The 19,735-nt window shown below is 40.7% G+C and overlaps 1 protein-coding gene across 2 annotated transcripts in view; it reads left to right on the top strand.

The window, feature by feature from the left end:
* The window catches only part of LOC109895031 (leucine zipper protein 2-like), a 160,053-nt gene that overhangs the window by 126,666 nt on the left and 13,652 nt on the right, over positions 1-19,735 (top strand). For both annotated transcript variants that reach the window (XM_031830657.1, XM_031830656.1), the window contains exons 8-10: positions 8,155-8,229; positions 10,037-10,204; positions 13,896-14,003. In XM_031830657.1, coding sequence (XP_031686517.1) covers positions 8,155-8,229; positions 10,037-10,204; positions 13,896-14,003 — 351 coding nt within the window. The remainder of the gene's footprint in view (positions 1-8,154; positions 8,230-10,036; positions 10,205-13,895; positions 14,004-19,735) is intronic.

Below are 19,735 nucleotides of genomic sequence, written 5' to 3'. Positions count from 1 at the left end.
CATGCACACGCACTCCAGGATGGGAAAAATATCCTTTCTATTTTATGCACTTTAGTTCAATTATATTCTTCATACTATCAAATCATCTAATATAAAACAATGACATGGGATTTATAAGAATATCTTGTCTGCTAAATGAACAAGCCTTCCAGCGTGCGGCATGACGCATAGCCAGATAACATACAGTAGGCCAACTCATATTCTGTGCTTCTGAAATACATTTTCTTCATACAGTATCATCAATGTTTCTTTAGATCTGCCTAAAATAAATAATGGGTTTATTGTGATGGTATATGTTACATTTACTTATATTTTTTTTAAATGTACATGTTGCAAAGGCACGCATCACTGGCTTGTGTATCCTGAAGATGCCAGGTTTTTTCCCCCCTGCCTGGATATCTCTGGATATACTGTAGAAGATTTTCCCTTTTGTGACTTCTTTTATAGACACAATTCGATATATATGGGTCACTTTGCCCGTATAGTGTTCAGAGCACTCTCGAATGATGACAGCTATTGTAATGGTTCTACTCTCCACCGTATGTACCCCACACCCTTATTGTATATTCCCCACGGAAACAAACTGTGAGCCTTCGATGGCCTTTCTTTAGTGGTCAATTCTTTCAAAGAGGCAAATTCAACACTCAATAGTCTTTAACTCCCTGCACTCATATTATTGTCCAATAAAAAACCATATATTGACATTTTTAAATTGAGGCTGTATAGCCCGCATAAAAGGGAACAAAGCCTTCATTGCATACAGTATACAGCTGAGATGTTTACAGCATGAAAATAACCCCACTTGTTATTGACTAGCAATGTTTGATAATCTTTTCTGTCCAATTGCCTCGAAAAGGACCGCTTTAAATAGTTTGTAAACACTTCAATATCCACCATCTTCTTCAGAGTAATTTAGTGTAGGGAGCAATGACTACCTCTCTTTTCAAACGTCATTTGATATGAGGAAATGATATACTAGCCTTTATGCCTGTGATACTTTGGAACAGTCTTTGAACTTTGGAACAATATTCATAAAAGATAGGAATGTTAAGAATGGTCCATGGGGATCTAAAGAATAAACCTGTCATATTGTTTATTATTTTCAAACCAAATCACATTTTATTTGTCACATGCGTCGAATACAACAGCTATTAGAGTGAAATGCTTACTTACAAGCCTTTAACCAACAATGCAGTTCTAAGAAAAGTAAGTAAAAAATATAAAATAAAAGTAGCAAATAATTAAACAGCAGCAGTAAAATAACAATAGCGAGGCTATATACAGGGGGTACCTGTACAGAGTCAATGTGCGGAGGCATCGGTTAGTCAGGGTAATTGAGGTAATATGTACATGTAGGTACAGTAGTGTTAAAGTGACTGTGCATAGGTAAATGAACAGAGAGTTAAACAGAGAGTAGCAGCAGCGTAAAAGAGGGGTCTGGGTAGCCCTTTGATTAGCTGTTCAGGAGTCTTATGGCTTGGGGGTAGAAGCTGTTAAACTTCTTGGTGACAGGGGGCAGTATTTTCACGTCCGGATGAAATGCATGCCCAAATTCAACTGCCTGCTACTCATCGCCAGAAGATTAGATTTGGATAGAAAACACTCTGAAGTTTCTAAAACTGTTTGAATCATGCCTGTGAGTATAACAGAACTTATTTAGCAGGCGAAACCCTGAGGACAAACCATTCATATTTTTTTGGGGAGGTCACTCTCTTTTCAATGCGTTTTCATTGGGAATCCAGATTTCTAAGGGACCTTCTTGCAGTTCCTATCGCTTCCACTGCATGTCAACAGTCTTTAGATGTTTGAGGTTTTTCCTTTGTGTAATGAAGAAGTACGGCCATCTTGAACGAGGGTCACTTGAAGTGTACTGTTTGATAGAGGCTCGTGACCAGAAAGCTAGCTACAGTTTGTTTTCCTCCTGTATTGAACACAGATCATCCCGTCTTCAATTTTATTGATTATTTACGTTAAAACATACCTAAAGTTGTATTACAAAACTAGTTTGAAATGTTTTGGCAAAGTTTACAGGTAACCTTTGAGATATTTTGTAGTCACGTTGCGCAAGTTGGAACCAGTGTTTTTCTGGATCAAACGCGCCAAATAAATGGACATTTTGGATATATATCAACGGAATTAATCAAACAAAAGGACCATTTGTGATGTTTATGGGACATATTGGAGTGCCAACAGAAGAAGCTCGTCAAAGGTAAGGCATGAATTATATTTTTATATCTGCGTTTTGTATCGCGCCTGCAGGGTTGAAATATGCTTCACTCTCGTGCTTGCTATCCTCAGATAATAGCAGCGTTTGCTTTCGCCGAAAAGCCTTTTGTAAATCTGACATATTGGCTGGATTCACAAAAGGTGTAGCTTTAATTTGCTATCTTGCATGTGTGATTTCATGAAAGTTAGACTTTTATAGTAATTTATTTGAATTTGGCGCTCTGCATTTTCACTGGATTTTGGCCACTACCGTCCCGCATATCCCAGAGAGGTTAAGAAGCCTTTTGGACCTAGACTTGGTGCTCCGGTGCCGTGTGGTAGAAGAGAGAACTGTCTATGACTAGGGTGGCTGGAGTCTTTGACAATTTTAGGGTCTTCCTCTGACACCGCCTGGTATAGAGGTCATGGATGGCAGGAAGCTTGGCCCCAGTGATGTAATGGGCCATATGCACTACCCTCTGTAGTGCCTTGTGGTCGGAGGCCGAGCAGTTGCCATACCAGGCAGTGATGCAACCAGTCAATATGCTTTCGATGGTGCAGCTGTAGAACCTTTTGAGGATATGAGGACCCATGCCAAATCTTTTCAGTCTCCTGAGGGGGAAAATACGTTGTCATGCCCTCTTCACGACTGCCTTGGTGTGCTTGGACCATGAGAGTTTGTTGGTGATGTGGACACCAAGGAACTTGAAGCTCTCAACCTGCTCCACTACAGCCCTGTCGATGAGGTTGGGGGCGTGCTCGATCCTCCTTTTCCTGTAGTCCACAATCATCTCCGTTGTCTTGAGGAAGAGGTTGTTGTCCTGGCACCACATGGCCAGATCTCTGACCTCCTCCCTATAGGCTGTCTCATCATTGATCAGGTCTAACACTGTTGTGTTATCAGCAAACTTGATGATGGTGTTGGAGTCGTGCCTGGGAATGCAGTCATAAGTGAACAGGGAGTACAGGAAGAGACTGAGCACACACCCCTAAGGGACCCCCGTGTTGAGGATCAGAGAGGCGGATGTGTTGTTACCTACCCTTACCACCTGGGGGTGGCCCGTCAGGAAGTCCAGGATCCAGTTGCAGAGGGAGTTGTTTAGTCTCAGGTTCCTTAGCATAGTGATGAGCTTTGAGGGCACTATGGTGTTGAAAGCTGAACTGTAATCAATTAATAGTATTCTCAGACAGGTATTCCTTTTGTCCAGGTGGGAAAAGGCAGTGTTGAGCGCAATATAGATTGGATCATCTGTGGATCTGTTGGGGCGGTATCAAATTGAAGATGGTCTACGGTTTCTGAGATAATGGTGTTAGTGTGAGCCTTGACCAGCCTTTCAAAGCTCTTCATGGCTACAGACGTGAGTGCTACGAGGTTACCTTAGTGTTCTTGGGAACAGGGACTATGGTGTTCTGCTTGATTCCTTGGTTTCAGTGTAAACGTTTCTTTCTGAATCACAGTTCTGTCCATGACTGTGCTCTGCAAGAAATCCACGCAATAACAAAACAAAACTTCTGCAATGCCTCATTCGAAAGGCTGACTTGTTGCATTGCTACATCTCAGTGATGCCTTCAATAGCACAACAGTTAATGTCCTTGCTCGCTCACTGAAACCTGGAGACAACTTGACAACAGTACAACCACAGAGATTTTGTTTACTCCAAAAATGTATTTAGTCAATAGTTTTTCTGTTGACGGATGATGGACAACAGAGATGCTTGCCTGTCAAAAACACTGCCAAGATGTCCGCCTTTGTACGTTTGAAACTTGAAGCTCTCAGTCAATATTGACTGAAAAGTTTGAGGTGAGTTGAGCTTTTGACGGACAAAAACGGATAATGATGAATGCGTATGTGTATTTTATATGTCTTTTTGTGGCCTCAGCCTGAGTGTACTTGCTCTGTTTTCTTACCATGTGAAGGCAAATACAAAATAGGACTACTTCTTCTCTTTGATCAGATCAATTGGGTGATCTCAGCAGCACTCTGAATTTGAGTATTTCACTTTTACACAATGTTACTGATGCAACACCCAACATGTAAATGTACTACAAAGGAGGGTGTAAACCAACCTAATAATCAACATAATCAACACAACACAGGTGCATTCACACAGGTGCAGTTCAACGCGCCTTTATAATGCCAATGACAGTTGAAACATGAAATAAGGTGTAAGCATTTCTGTATGATCTAAGAGCAGGAAAATACAGGATACATTCAGACACTAGACAACTCAGAAAGGTCACACACTCTTTAAAAAAATGCTATCTTGAACCTTAAAGGGTTCTTTGGCTGTCCCCATAGGAGAAGCCTTTGAAAACACCTTCTGGGTTCCTTGTAGAACCTTTTCCACGGAAAGTAATTTTTTCTAAGATTCTAGAGTAGAGGAGGGGAAGATAAGAAACAACATGTTCCACAACAGTATGGTGGACATATTAAAAACTTCTTAAGGATTGGTGTCCCGTCAATGGGACAGTTGTAAATCATGCAGCACCTTGTGTCACGATCACAGATTTTAGAGAAACAACAAATGTCGGTACATATAAGTGATGTGTATCGGCTGAAATTCTTGAATTCTTGTTAATATAACTCCACTGTTCCATTTACAGTAGCTATTACAGCGGAAAAAATGTCATGCTGTTGTTTGAGGGAAGCTCCTAACAACAAAACACTTTTTTTCACAGCGATAAGTTTGATAAATTCACCTCTGAAGGTGTAATGTGTACTTACATTCTGAAATCTTACTCTGATTTATCATCCAAAGGGTCCCAGAGATAACATGAAATGTTGTTTTGTTAGATAAAATCCTTTTTCATATCCTGAAAAGGTCCATATAGCACACACGATTGATTTTGTATTTCCACTTGTTCAATTTGCAAAGAAAGGAATCTGTGAAAATCTAACCCAAAAAGTTGTTTCAACCAGTCAAATCACATTCGTATGTATTCCTCAGAGATCCTAGAACGTAACCGGACTCCATTATATCATTAGGGGTGTGGTATATCCTATAGGACACTTGATCGACTAACTTTGTCAAATAATCACCAATTGGGGTCAAACAAAGCTAGCTAGATAGCCAATGAGCTGGGCTTTACGGGAGTATCCGGAAACCCTGTATCTGTCGTAAAATGTATTTGCTAACCTTGTGCAACAGCATGCCTTTTCCTTTTGGGCAAAAATTAGAAGAATATTCAGAGTTATGAAAACTGGATGTTTTGCAAATGTTGAACTTATAATATGGCTACTAATACTGAAAAAGCTAAATCAAAGTCCAAGTATACAGATTTGGCGATATTCTTGCAGAAAAATGTAATATGAATGCAAATGTCTCCTTCACGATTTGCCCAAATGTACCTGGGTGACTTCACACTAAATGTCATGTAGTTCGCTCATACTTCAAGTTATCCTTCTGAAACTTTGCACTTACACTGCTGCCCTCTTGTGGACACCATCAGAATTACAAACAGTGTGATGGCTAGAACTGGGACCTCTCTGTTACATTTCAAAGATGGTGGTATTTTCTTCTACCAGATCTATTGTGTTATATTATTTTCATTCAATTCACACAAAGTGTTTCCTTTCAAATGGTACCAAGAATATTGCTTCAGGGCCTGAGCTACAGGCAGTTAGATTTGGGTATGTCATTTTAGGCAAAAATTGAAAAAAGGGTGCTATCTCTAGAAGTTTCAATTAAGCGATGGTGGAAGTAGGGGTGTAGCAGGTGCGGCAGCACCCCATGGTCTACCGCACCTTTGAATTTAAGATGGGTTAAATGAACTGGACTGAACTGGACAATGACTGTAGGCCAACCTCTCACATGTAGTCAAATATAAAATGAACTTGAACAAATGATCAAAATTAAGTATTTCTTGCAAATGTCAATTTTGTCTCGGGAACAGGAGTGGAGAAATATGTAATCAAATCAAATACAACAGGTGTAGACCTTAACGTGGAATGCTTTTTTACAAGCCCTTAACCAACAAATAGATTTTAAAAAGTAACACAACAACAATAACAATGCTATATACAAGGGGTACCAAGTCAATGTGCGGAGGTACACGTTAGTCGAGGTAATTGAGGAAATTTGTACATGTACTGTAGGTAGGGGTAAAGTGACTATTCATAAATAATAGATAGCGAGTAGCAGCAGTGTAAAAACAAAGGGGGGGGGCTAGTAGAGACGTCCTGGATGGCAGGAAGCTTGGCCACAGTGATGTACTGGGCCGTACGCACTACCCTCTGTAGCGCCTTACGGTTGAATGCCGAGCAGTTGACATACCAGACGATGACGCAACCGGTCAGGATGCTCTCGATGGTGCAGCTGTAGAACTTTTTGAGGATCTGGAGTCCCATGCCAAATATTTTCAGTCTCCTGGGGGAAGGGGAAGATACATAACATTATGCATCCAAGACAAACTGAAATATTATCAGAAGCACGTTGGATCGTTTTCACAGCCTTCATTTCCTTAAAAACAAAAGCAGTTAAACGGATGTCCTTTTGCGTGGGAATATTCATTCCCGTGTTAAGATTTTCGCCCCGGTCCCTAAATGTCTAGCGAGGCCAAGTTGAGCAATAAGTAGCCACCTAAATGTCTGAAATTATAAGCAGAAACATAACTATCTAGGCTTTTAAAAAATCCTGCAATCCTATGAAAAAAATATTTTCGCCGTCCCTTGACATATTAGGACATTTTCGATTAGAGTCTGATGTAGCATGTATGTGCTAATGTACACCATGCAACACTCCACATCTCCATAATAGCCATAGGTCTTACGTGAACTGACACCCTCACATATAGTCTCCTACACATATTCATGGTCGATCATTTAGACGTGAGTTTTTTTCCATGCCAGAAGACGTTGACCTTGTAATTTGTGAACGTACGCCTGTACAGTATATCAGTCGGAGAGCCCTGTAAAAGGCGCGCTATAAACTTTCACAATGTGAAGTCCATCACCCGGGCTGTTTTACACACCCTCTGTAAATCCCCTCCTATTAAGCATGTCCTCCCTCCCTGATGACTTCCTCAATATTGTAATGAGTCCTTCATGAATCAAATTCATTTTTAACTCAGTCAATTCACATAATGAATCAGATTAAATTGGTTCATAGGGCGAATATAAACAAGCCTTTTTGAAATGTTCAATTTATGGATGGAATTTTAATTGCGTTGAGATCGAGTTGGCCTCAACCCTGCTCTCGAGCACGCGTGATGGTTTCACCGGTGGCATTTTTTTTCGTTGACAAGATCAAACCCTTGGTGAAGAGCCATCTTATTTTAGTCGGGACGGTCTTGAATAAATTTAGGTGGATCCTTTTATTCCCCCTTATCCCTCCTATAGTATGTAACCCTGAAGTTTGAACCTTGAAATGTACTGGTCTACACATTGAGACGCTTTTGAGGGGAAGGTGTCTAGCAGTCTATAGCTTGGCTTAGAGTTACCACATCGCACAGGGATAAGTCGTGGATATGTATATATTTTGTTAAAAGCAGAAGGGTATTCGTAATCCTAAAAGCCAGACTGTAGGCTACATTTTCATTATGTTGGAATACTGGAACTTGCAATTGCAGAAATATTCAGCCTTTTTCATGGATTGTAAAAAAAAGGTAGTTTGGTGATATATCAGTCGATTAAAGTAAAACTCATTACCCCAATTCACCTTATTGCTCAAACAGTTTGGTATGTACTGTAATTGAGCCATGTTCAATCAAATATTCTTGATTCTGTCACGTTTTTATCGTAGGCTTTTGGGGGTAATAATTTTGAGAGGAACACAATCACTGGGATTTTCAGCCAAAAGTGATGAACCCACGCAGAGCAAGTCTGAGCAAGCGCCTCTGACTGAAGTGACCGCCTAACCTGTATTTAGTAGTCAAGACACGGTAGCTTAGGAAATTGCTGTCTTTGCAAGAGTTCAACTGTTTCAGCTCAAGTATCTTGTCTTTCCGCAGGGACAGCAGCTAATGGATCTGGAGCACAAGTTAACCATTGCCAAAGAAGAGCTGGAAAAGGCCGCACTGGACAAGGTGGATGTCATTAAACTGTTACTTCCTTGTAATCCATCACTTTTCAGTCTCTCACTTTGATATTTGGTGTATTGTGTTTCTCCTCTTCATTTCTTCCTGGGGATAGTGTTCTCAGTCTAACCTATTGAAATGCTTTGCTCTGCCAAACTATTTTAAGTGTAGCTTTTTACTCCTTAGTTACTAAATGAATAAATGGATGGCATGAGACGACGTTTGCGCCCTACAGTTTTCAACGGCTCTATCTATATTTATGGGTGCTTTGGAGAAGGAGTTTCATTGTGCTATTCTACAGTAGGTGTAGGGATGAATGCGTAATTGTGGAATGGCTGGTGAAAAGGCTCCTGAACAGCATCTACCCCCAAGTCATAAGACTGCTGGACAGTTAATCAAATGGCCAGACTGTTTATATTGTCGCCCTTTATGATTTATTTTTACCTCTTTATTTTATTGCACTGACGTCTCTTGCACGGGTTCTATGCACATTCACTAGACTCTACTCACACATACTACACTGACACTCCAACACACACTACATACGCTAACACGCACATGCATATTGAAGCCGCACACTTTCACAGTCTTCACACACGCCTCTGCTACTCTGTTTATTATATATCGGAAGTTTACATACACTTAGGTTGGAGTCATGAAAACTCGTTTTTCAACCACTCCACAAAGTTTGTTCTAGCAAACTACAGTTTTGGCAAGTTGGTTAGGACATCTACTTTGTGCATGACACAAGTAATTTTTCCAACAATTGTTTACAGACAGATTATTTCAATATATCACAATCCAGTGGGTCAGAAGTTTACATACACTAAGTTGACTATGCCTTTAAACAGCTTGGAAAATTATGTCATGGCTTTAGAAGCTTCTGATAGGCTAATTGACATCATTTGAGTCATTTGGACATGTACCTGTGTATATATTTCAAGGCCTACCTTCAAACTCAGTGCCTCTTTGCTTGATATCATGGTAAAATCAAAAGAAATCAGCCAAGACCTCAGAAAAAAAATTGTAGACCACCACAAGTCTGGTTCTTCCTTGGGAGCAATTTCCTGACGCCTGAAGGTACCACGTTCATCTGTACAAACAATAGTATGCAAGTATAAACACCATGGGACCACGCAGCTGTTATATACAGGAAGGAGACACATTCGGTATCCCAGAGATGAACGTACTTTGGTGCGAAAAGTGAAAATGAATCCCAGAACAATAGCAAAGGACCTTGTGAAGATGCTGGAGGAAACCGGTACAAAAGTATCTATATCCACAGTTAAACAAGTCCTGTATCGACATAACCTGAAATGCCGCTCAGCAAGGAAGAAGCCACTGCTCCAAAACTGCCATAAAAAAGCCAGACTACGGTTTGCGACTGCACATGGGGACAAAGATCGTACTTTTTGGAGCAATGTCCTCTGGTCTGATGAAAAAAAAGAACTGTTTGGCCATAATGACCATTGTTATGTTTGGAGGGAAAAGGGGGATGCTTTCAAGCTGAAGAACACCATCCCAACAGTGAAGCACGGGGGTGGCAGCATCATGTTGTGGGTGTGCTTTGCTGTAGGAGGGACTGGTGCACTTCACAAAATAGATGGCATCATGAGATAAGAAAATGATGTGGATATATTGAAGCAACATCTCAAGACGGTTACATTTTATCAATGGGTGGATATACAATAATTGGTGTGTAATTGAGGGAATTGTCAGATTAATGTAGAAAGGGAAGCCCCAGTGATTGTTATTTGCTGTTACATGGATGGATGGTCAAAGACTCATATCTGTTTGCTTCTGTTGTTTGGAACAGGAGTCTCAGTTGAAGGCACTGAAGGACACAGTGCACATCTGCTTCTCTGCTGTTCTGCACAACCAGCCCACCAGCAGCCACAGGTTCCCCGCCACCCCCACCCACTTGTTCAGATACTCCTCACTCGTCAACAGCTCCAGAGTCACCTTTCAGCAGCCACACGCTAAGGTAATGCACATTCTGACACCATGCAACTCCCGCCAGTTAAGAGAAACAGCAACATAAACATTGCAGCAGATTATAGGGGGTGACGACCACAGAGCAAAGTACCGATTTCTCAATCGAATGCACCCAGTGTCACTCCCTGTGGAGGAGTCGTTCCGAACATAATTACTACTAAAGACTATAGTCGGGCAAATAGGATTGCAGAAGTTGTTCAAAATAATAACATGTCCAAATACAGCAGGCTTTTGTGTAATTTATGTTACTCTTCACACTCTATTGCCAGGAATATAAGACCCAATTATTTGAAATGTAAGGGTGTGCTATCGGCACTTGTTTTCAATAAAAACCGTAATTAAATGTGACACATTCTTTGTTGAATGTCTTTCAAAGTCATCTTTGTAGAGCACTTAACAAAATGACTTAATCCCCTGGGAGCAAACCAAGGGTGACAGTGGTAAGGGGAAGGTTATCTATTGAAAACAGGATTATATCTATGGAGGACTAACCTGGGGAACCTCTATACGCACATTTTCAGTCAAAACGGTCACCATGACAGAGTGCACAGTGAAACACCTACAGGCCACAATAACTCGAAGTTGGATATGTCGTGAGTGATTTATAGAGAAGATCAGTAAGGATTTATTTTGAGGGGCGCTATTAGCAACTAGCTTACAGGATTGACAGCTGATTTGTTATGCTGACACCTGGCTGTCACCCTGATTAGTTGAGTAGGTACTGTCACAAGACATAGGCCTCAACATCCTCCACCCACCCAAAAATGGATGATAAATAAATAAACATAGGAATTGTAATGGAGCAGGTTTCTAGATGATGAGTAGCTTATCATTAGTAGCTTTCCACAGTAAATAGAAAAGTGATTTACCTCATAAAGAGTGTAAATGAAGGTTTGTGTCTTACTCACTCTGCCCAAGGATATGTAGAAAAGTTTGTCAGCAGCGTTGCCAAGAGGATGAACCCTTTGAGGGCACAGCTTTTTAATTTATTTTTAAAGATTTACGGCCTCCCTCTCAGTGACTGTACTTTTTCACATGAAAACGAAATTGAGCTCAATTCTTCCGGCACATTCATCTGTTCTGAACTAAAGGGAAAAGGGGGTACCTAGTCAACTGAAATGTGTCTTCGGCATTTAACCCAAACCCTCTGAATCAGAGAGGTGCGGAGGACTGCCATAATTGACATCCACGTCTTCTACATCCCATTCACTTTCTTTATACGCTGTGCAAAGTCATGTCGGACCTAATCACAGGTCATATCAGTCAACTACTGCAGTCATATCAAAATCAGAATTTTCGAAGTCAATCACAGCTCCGTTGCGGCTTCTTATTGGCCCTGATCCTAGTGAGCAATCCTGTTTCAAAGAGGCTTTAATCCCTGATGCTGTCGGAAGTCATTCTGCCTCTCTGTGTGTTGGGTGTCAAGCTAAGAGCCTTGACGTTAGCTGTGTGCCACCCAGAGGACTTTACAGCTCTTTCAGAGAACGCTCCAATACCCCTCCACACGGAAGCATCACATAAAGCAAAAGATGTAATGGAGACTTTATCTCCAAAGTTATAAACTATAGTCAATGTTCACAATGGCAGAAGATGACTCTATTACAGCCGATATGAGTGAAATGTTCTGGGCGTCGTCTCATGTTCCAAGCCAAATTAAGGGGGTTGTGTGGGGGTTGAGGTTGGGGGGGATCTGACAAAAGGAAAGACAACTGAGGGAAAACATACGTACGGGTGCTAGGGATCTGATTATGCAAACCAAGTGTTTACTTCTCACTTGATTAGCATACAGATAGCTCCACTCCATCCTGAGCACTCACTACGGCCATCCGCTGCTGTATCCACGGATACTGTCTGCGGGGTGAATCAAAGATGGTTCTCCTCACTGTAAAGACAACTAGACCTGCCCATCTGTTTTTCGCTGTCTGTTCAATGTAAAGGGGCCCACATCTAATATAAATCACTGTCAAAGATGGACAAAAACTGGGGACCACTGACAAACGTTAACACCACCCCACATTTCGCCTCCTTTTGCGGGAGGACAACTCGAATGGGCTCAATATTCTAAGGCAAGCTGGGCCTCTTACAAATGTAACCAAATGTATTCCATCAGCCCTTTTGTGGCCCAGTTTCCGTTGCATATTTGGTTATCTATTAGGTATTTAATAGAAATGAATAGCTACTAAAAACATTCTGCTGGACATGCTGATATGTGTTAGTATGCCTGACTAGCCTGACAAGGGCCATTATTGTCTGTGATTTAAAAAGGTACAATTAATTTGCACAGAAAGCAATATGATATTACATCATTGAAATGAGAAAGGTTTGAAGGGCTACCATTATTTCCTCTACAGCTTTACAAAATATAATGCTTATATAAGCACTCTTATGCTAAAACCCACTTTCTGTCTTTGGATTCCAAAGTGGATAAGTGCTGGGATATTTGTGTGTACCAGCTACCCTCTCAGCATCATGTTTGGTGTTTGAGTTTCTAAACGTAATGGGCCTTAAGCTCCACTAGACAACAATTACTGGATAAGACTCCAGTCTTTGGCTGCAGACACAATCCCCTGTTGGTGAAAGATTCATTAGTGAGAGGTTGCCGGGATCAGCAAGATCAGGGTGGAAGTCTCTTCATATTTAACAGGCCGAGGGAGGAAGCCAAGTCATGTGGTGGTGATAGCATGCAATTTTCAACCAAGTAAAGGAAGATGATGTGTGGAATGTGGATTCTGTGGAATGCTTGGGGCAGTAATTCACTGCCTAAAGAAACAGCTGGATATTTATTTGCTGGCTTCCTCTCTAAGCTTCCCTTTTGACTTGTTGATGGTTTCTCCAGCTGAAATCAGTTGTGGGGTTAAATAGTGAGTTTGTTTTTGTCCTTTTTTTACAGTGTAGAGAAGTATTGCTATGATCAGAACGCATTGGATCTCTTAAAATATGCAACATTCATTTGAATGACTTAAAATTTCTCTTTTAACGAAGTCCATGAGATGGACAGGAATAATTAATGCGGATTGAAAGGGAAGTGTGCAACATGCCATGAAACTGCAGAGTGAAGTATTGAGAACTATTTAAATGTTTTGGTTGAGTTTGGTAAGATCTCTGCCATTTGCATATTTCTGTCTATTTTAAATGTTCTAGATGTTTTTGTTAATATTTCTGGTAAGATCTATGTGCTGTGAGAGCTGTTAAGAGAACAGAAAATGAACTCTCCAGGCCAGCCATCCATGCATGAATTTCTAAAGACATGACATCTCTTGTGTCCCTTGAGTAGCAGGACCGTTGTGAGCAGAAAACCATTTCAGCAGGCACTCATACCCCATCGCTGTTCCATTGAATTGTCCTGGCCCTGACGGATTCTGTCAAAAAGAACTGAAATAATTCATGATACGTACTTTGAAATAGGTCACTTCAAGAGGAAATTCAAAATAAATAAAAAATCTGTCTTTTTCTTTTTCTGGAAAGTAGCTGTGGTATAAGCAAAATAAAATGCTCAGCTCTGTCCAGTTCAATGAAAAACAAACCACTTTAAATGCACCTCAGTACCGAATCTCTTGTCATGGTCTATTTCAACAGAGAGGCACTGTGTGTCATGACTTATACCAATCTTATCCATACCTGTCATGTTCCACCTTCCATATTTAGAATTTCCTTTTCTCTCCTGCACTTCTTTCTCACAGGATATCCCGAAAGTTCAGAGAATCATCACAGCCAGTAAATCGCCTGCGAACATTGGGGTAATGAGGAGAGACAGTAGTCCCGGAGTCAAGGACTGCCAGATGGAAAAGGTGAGAACCTTTGGACTAATTAATCTGTAATAGCCTATTTGTGACCCTCAGGCCCCAATCCAGCAGGTTCATCTGTTCATTAAATTCCTTTTAATCCTTCAGTCATTATGGATCACTGGCAACTTTTAACCCAAAAACGTCTTTCCGTTGCACAGTGTTACACCGGCACTGTGGCTAATTTCAGGTCACAGGATCTGGGTCAATCAACAACTAGTCTGTGAGGCTTGGGCCAGGCTTTCAGTGTCATTGGAGAAATTGGAGAAAAATAATTTGTTGTAAACGTTTGTATTTTCAAGAAACCAGAAATACACAGCCGGTCTTCGCTGAAGACACAAACAAACAAACTCAAGCCATTTTTATTAGTATGGTTATGATCCGTGGACGAGGAAGCCAAATTACGACTGCCCCGACTCTATTGGATTGGGCGGCAGGGAAGGGACAGTTCCAGGGAGGAAGGTTCTCCTTGACGTGTGGTTATCAATAACCATGACAGAAATGAGGCGGGGGGGATGCTGGGGAGAGACAGTGCACTGTCCAGAGGGATCCTTTCCAGAGACTAAATGACCCTCTATGGAGAAACGTGTCAAAAAGATAGTCCCATAATGAACCCGTGTGCCAAAAACAATGTTCGCTCCTGTCGTGTTATTGATGATATCATTTTTGGCGGGCCCGTAAAAGTGGAAATCCTGCAGCAAAGAGACCTGTCCCCCACAGACACCGTCAAGTTCTACTTTTCTTCCACTGTGTGATTGGATGAGATGGAGAAAGGGAAGAGAGATTAGAAATGAGGACAGTTTATAACAACCGTTATAATGCGCTGTAAGTGTACATCAAGGCATGATAAATGGATTTATAAGGCATCGCGTGTGTGTGTGTGTGTGTGTGTGCCCCGCGCCTCATAGAAAGTGTTATCATGTGTTCTCTTACAATGTGCACATTTAGGAATTGTTTTACTGCAATCCTTAAATCTCTTCTTCATAGGCAGCTTCACCAACCACCGTTAGCACTTGTATTATTCCTGTATCATACAAAATGAATGAGCTTGGGGATTGCAAAATGGTGTTCTGAAACAACCGTGTACTCTTTTTAGGATCCTTCTAACCAGTCAAAGTTTGAGCTTAAGAACATGCATCCCAACAGTTTTACAGCTAAAGAAGCCTAGAGCAATAAACATTTTTGTACATCATGTTTATCCAAACAGACAATTAATTCACCAAGTTCTGTGATGTTTTCAGTGAAGCGATGAGTGTTTACAATATTTCTGCAGAGTGCTCAAATCAAATCAAATGTATTTATAAAGCCCTTCTTACATCAGCTGATATCTCAAAGTGCTGTACAGAAACTCAGAACAGCAAGCAATGCAGGTGTAGAAGCACGGTGGCTAGGAAAAACTCCATAGAAAGGCCAGAACCTAGGAAGAAACCTAGAGAGGAACCAGGCTATGAGGGGTGGCCAGTCCTCTTCTGGCTGTGCCGGGTGGAGATTATAACAGAACATGGCCAAGATGTTAAAATGTTCATAGATGACCAGCAGGGTCAAATAATAATAATCACAGTGGATGTCGAGGGTGCAACAGGTCAGCACCTCAGGAGTAAATGTCAGTTGGCTTTTCATAGCCGATCATTCAGAGTATCTCTACCGCTCCTGCTGTCTCTAGAGAGCAGGCCTGGGACAGGTAGTACGTCCGGTGAACAGGTCAGGGTTCCATAGCCGCAGGCAGAACAGTTGAAACTGGAGCAGCCGCACGGCCAGGTGGATTGGGGACAGCAAGGAGTCATCAGGCCAGGTAGTCCTGAGGCATGGTCCTAGGGCTCCGGTCCTCCTAGAGAGAGAAAGGAAAGAAAGAAAGAATTAGAGAGAGCATACTTAAATATACACAGGACACCGGATAAGACAGGAGAAATACTCCAGATATAACAGACTGACCCTAGCCCCCCGACACATAAAATACTGCAGCATAAATACTGAGATAGGAGGGGTCGGGAGAGACTGTGGCCCCATCCGACGATACCCCCAGACAGGGCAAAATAGGCAGGATATAACCCCACCCACTTTGCCACAGCACCCACACCATTAGAGGGATAGCTTCAACCACCAACTTACCATCCTGAGACAAGGCCGAGTATAGCCCACAAAGATCTCTGCCACGGCACAACCCAAAGGGGGGGTGCCAACCCAGACAGGAAGATCACGTCAGTGACTCAACCCACTCAAGTGACACACCCCTGCTAGGGACAGCATGGAAGAGCACCAGTAAGCCAGTGACTCAGCCCCTGAAATAGGGTTAGAGGCAGAGAATCCCAGTGGAGAAAGGGGAACCGGCCAGGCATAGACAGCAAGGGCGGTTCGTTGCTCCAGTGCCTTTCCGTTCACCTTCACACTCCTGGGCCAGACTACACTCAATCATAGAACCTACTGAAGAGATGAGTCTTCAATAAAGACTTAAAGGTTGAGACCGAGTCTGCGTCTCTCACATGGGTAGGCAGACCATTCCATAAAAATGAAGCTCTATAGGAGAAAGCTGCCTCCAGCTGAAATTATAGGGCTCAAACTTCTGCACACAGGTAATATCATAAGATGTATTTGTACTCACTTAATCAGCTTCAGTAGATGGTTGTGTTGGCTGGTATAGTCGGTCAGGCTAGTGTTGGAGAAATATCAGCTATTTGAGAATCGAAAAAAACCAGAAGACTAGAATAATTGGTTTTACTGACAGGCTTCAGCCAAAACATGTTCTTTAGGTGTTATGTTATTAGGTCTTATTTAAGATTATATACTGTGAAGAAAAAGGCATAAACATTATAGTTTCTAGAGGTATATATACAGTAGGTGAAATGCAACTTCCCATAACCTTCTATCACCTTGTGTTTTTTCATTTGTGACCAACCACCTGGATTTGGTCCTACAGTGCATTCAGAAAGTATTCAGACCCCTTGACTTTTTCCACATTTTGTTACATGACAGCGATATTCTAAAATGGATTCAATTGTTTTTCCCCCTCTCATCAATCTGCACACAATACCCCATCATGACAAAGCAAAAACACGTTTTTAGACGTTTTTGCAAAGTTATTAAAAATAAAAAGTTTAAATATCACATTCACATATTCAGACCATTATTCAGTACTTTGTTGAATCACCTTTGGTAGCGATTACAACCTAGAGTATTCTTGTGTAGGACTCTACACTCTAACACAAAGGCCTGATTGGTGCAGAGATGGTTGTCCTTCTGGAAGATTCTCCCATCTCCGCAGAGAAACTCCATCCGGTTCCTTTGACCTCATGGCTTGGTTTTTTCTCTGACATGCACTGTCAACTATGTGACCTTATATAGACAGGTGTGTGCCTTTCCAAATCATGTTCAATCAATTGAATTTACCACAGGTGGACTCCAATGAAGTTGTAGAAACATCTCAAGGATGATCAGTGGAAACAGGATGTACCTGAGCTCAATTTTGAGTCTCATAGCAAAGCGTTTCAATACTTATGTAAATACGATTTCTGTTTCTATTTTTAATACATTTGCAAAAATGTCAAAAAACCTGTTTTCACTTTGTCACTATGATGTATTGTGTGTAGATTGAGGGAAGACAAATATTTATTTAATCGATTTTAGAATAAGGCTGTAATGCAACAAAATGTGGAAAAAGAAGAGGTCTGAGTACTTTCAGAGTACACAGTATGTAGAAAAAAATGAAATTGTGTTTTTTACATTGGATAAAAGTAGAGACTCAGAGCTAGAAAATGGTATATCATACACTACGGTTGAGGGGAAATGGGAAAGTAATTCTGCTTTGAAAGTTAATAAACTTGTAACCCCACTTTTGAGAAAATGGCCCTTGAATGTTTTTTGGTATACTATATGTCTACCGACATGCCTGGTGGTCCAAAATAGCATAACTGATCTATTTTAACATCAACAAACCCATCCATTTAAACATTATTTTAGGATATGTCAATCTAGCAAACCAGGCAACTAAAAGCAACTTTCTAAACATTGATTTGGTTAGTTTGTAGCTTGCTAGCTAGCTAGCTAGCTATCTAATGTTAAGTTAGCTGGCTAGCCAGTTCAAATAATGACGATATCATAGCTGACAACGTCTTAACTTTAGCACATTTTATTCATTAGTACAGGAAAATAAACTCACAACAAGATCATTATTTACAAGTTAATGGTGAACTAATTACAGAAAATTGCTTACGGTTCTAAGTGTGACAAAATATAAGCAGGACATTCTAATGGAGAATTTTTTAACTTGGACACGGTCTCTTTGGCCTAACTATATATCCTAATTTGACTTTGGTGCAGGTCATGTGGTTCTTCGCATTACTGTCTCTGGTTAACACACACATTATCAAATAAAATCAACGTTTATTTGTCACATGCACAGGAATGTTTTGTTATTTTATAAAAATGTTTGTTATTTAACTAGGCAAGTCAGTTAAGAACATATTCTTATTTACAATGACGGCCTACACCGGTAAAAACCCGGACGACACTGGGCCAATTGTGTGCCATCCTATGGGACTCTCAATCACGGCCGGTTGTGATACAGCCTGGGGGGGGGGGGGGGGGTACTGTCACGCCCTGACCATAGAGAGCTTTTTATTCTCTATGTTGGTTGGGTCGGGGTGTGACTAGGTTGGGTCATCTAGATAATTATGTTTCTATGTTGGCCTGGTATGGTTCTGATTGGGGATCATATTTAGGCAGCCATTTCCCCTTTGTGTTTTGTGGGATCTTGTCTATGTATAGTTGCCTGTTAGCACTATTGTTAGCTTCACGTTTCATTTTGAGATTTATTGTTTTTGTTTTGCTGTGAGTTTCATCTAGTAATATAAAGATGTGGAACCCAGATCACGCTGCGCTTTGGTCCACTCATTATAACGATCGTGACAATGGCTAGCGGAAATGTTCCTGTCTTTTTCCGTGGCTAAACCAACTAGGCTCGTAATTTAACAATTTATTTGTATTTACAGATGGCATACAAGTTTGTTATAAAGGCACATGAAAGTTCACATGTTCCAGAAGGCATTTCTGTCCAAAAACTCATGTAGATTTTTTTTTAAATATGTTTATGTTCAAATGCCTCTCCTGTGAAGTAGTGACATGCGACATACACCTAGTTTCCTGAAAGGAGTCCATTTATGCGGCTTCGGGCTCCCAAAAATAAAATAAATACAAGTCAGTATTACTGTAAGAATAGTAGAATACACAATGCGTGACTTTGAGACTATAAGTTTCTATCTGACATTTTGATCAGAAATAAGTTATTCACATAGAATTGCTCTTTAGGTGGCCCTTTAAATGTGAGATATTTAAAGTCAATTTACAAATATATATTTTTTTACATCAAAGTTCTATCTGCGCAAAAAAAAATGTTACTGGGTGTTTTAAGGTTCTATTTGCAATCCAATCCAATCACACAATGATGGTTATCAATCAAAAATAATTGTGATATAAGGTGATGTACTTATTGAGTCATGAAAGAGGAAGACATCACAAAACTGTTCTGAGATCTAGGACTCAAACGATACATTTTTCTCAGATAGAACATTGTAGTCCCATTATTTATATCATATATATCATGTGCTCTTTTTCAATTACTTGAATGGCCATAATGTAAGCTGTTTATGGTGAAAACAAATAAATACAGTGGCTTGTGAAGTATTTACCCCCCTTCGCATTTTTCCTATTTTGTTACCTTGCAACCTGGAATTAAAATAAATTTT

Source organism: Oncorhynchus kisutch, linkage group LG8 (assembly GCF_002021735.2).
Source record: "Oncorhynchus kisutch isolate 150728-3 linkage group LG8, Okis_V2, whole genome shotgun sequence".
In the NCBI taxonomy this organism is placed as follows: Eukaryota; Metazoa; Chordata; class Actinopteri; order Salmoniformes; family Salmonidae; genus Oncorhynchus; species Oncorhynchus kisutch.
Note: the sequence above shows the minus strand (reverse complement) of the source record. Positions and strands in the feature narration are given on the sequence as shown.